General features: G+C 62.9%; 1 protein-coding gene across 1 annotated transcript in view; it reads right to left on the bottom strand.

The window, feature by feature from the left end:
• TMPRSS13 (transmembrane protease, serine 13) overlaps nucleotides 1–618 on the bottom strand; it is a gene marked incomplete at its 5' end in the record, with an annotated part of 2,946 nt that overhangs the window by 1,058 nt on the left and 1,270 nt on the right. The window contains 2 exons of the mRNA XM_010079389.1: nucleotides 262–434; nucleotides 579–618. The exon at nucleotides 579–618 is cut by the window's right edge and continues 144 nt beyond it. Of these exons, the coding sequence (XP_010077691.1) occupies nucleotides 262–434; nucleotides 579–618 (213 nt within the window). The remainder of the gene's footprint in view (nucleotides 1–261; nucleotides 435–578) is intronic.

Below are 618 nucleotides of genomic sequence, written 5' to 3'. Positions count from 1 at the left end.
GGCACAGCACCAGGTTGCTGCACAGCCAAGCCCATGGCTGCGTGTGCACCGGGGTGGGCTAGTTCCCCACCATGGCACAGGATGGGGAAAACAGCGTGGCCAGAGCAGAGCAGGATGCTCCAGCTGCCAGCAGCCCAGGGGACAGCTCCAAGAGGACCCAAGCTCCTCTTGCTGCTGCCCGCTCCCAGACTCTGTCCATCCCCCCGAACACCAACCCCAGCCAAGCCCAGTCCCGCAGCACAGCAAGCCCAGAGGCTTCACCTGAGAGCGTCAGCGGCCTGGCGAGCTTCATGAGAGCAATGTCATAGTCGTCATGATCATCGCTGTAGTTGGAGTTGATGATGACCTGGGAGACAGGGATGCCCTCCCCATGCTGCTTCAGGTCCGAGATCCCACCATACACCTTCCAGTCATCCAGGATCTTCATGCTGTTCCTGGGCAGGGAGAGGCAGGGTGCAGCAAGCAGTGAGATGGGGGACACGGGGCTGGGCTGAGCACCGGCACGGGGGCTGTCGGCTGCAGCGGTGCCCCCGGGCCAGACGGCAGCAGTGCAGACAGCTGTCTGCAGCAACACTCACATGAAGAAGCAGTGGGCTGCGGTGAGGACCCACTGCACGT

This window comes from Pterocles gutturalis, unplaced genomic scaffold (assembly GCF_000699245.1).
Source record: "Pterocles gutturalis isolate BGI_N339 unplaced genomic scaffold, ASM69924v1 scaffold2544, whole genome shotgun sequence".
In the NCBI taxonomy this organism is placed as follows: Eukaryota; Metazoa; Chordata; class Aves; order Pterocliformes; family Pteroclidae; genus Pterocles; species Pterocles gutturalis.
Note: the sequence above shows the minus strand (reverse complement) of the source record. Positions and strands in the feature narration are given on the sequence as shown.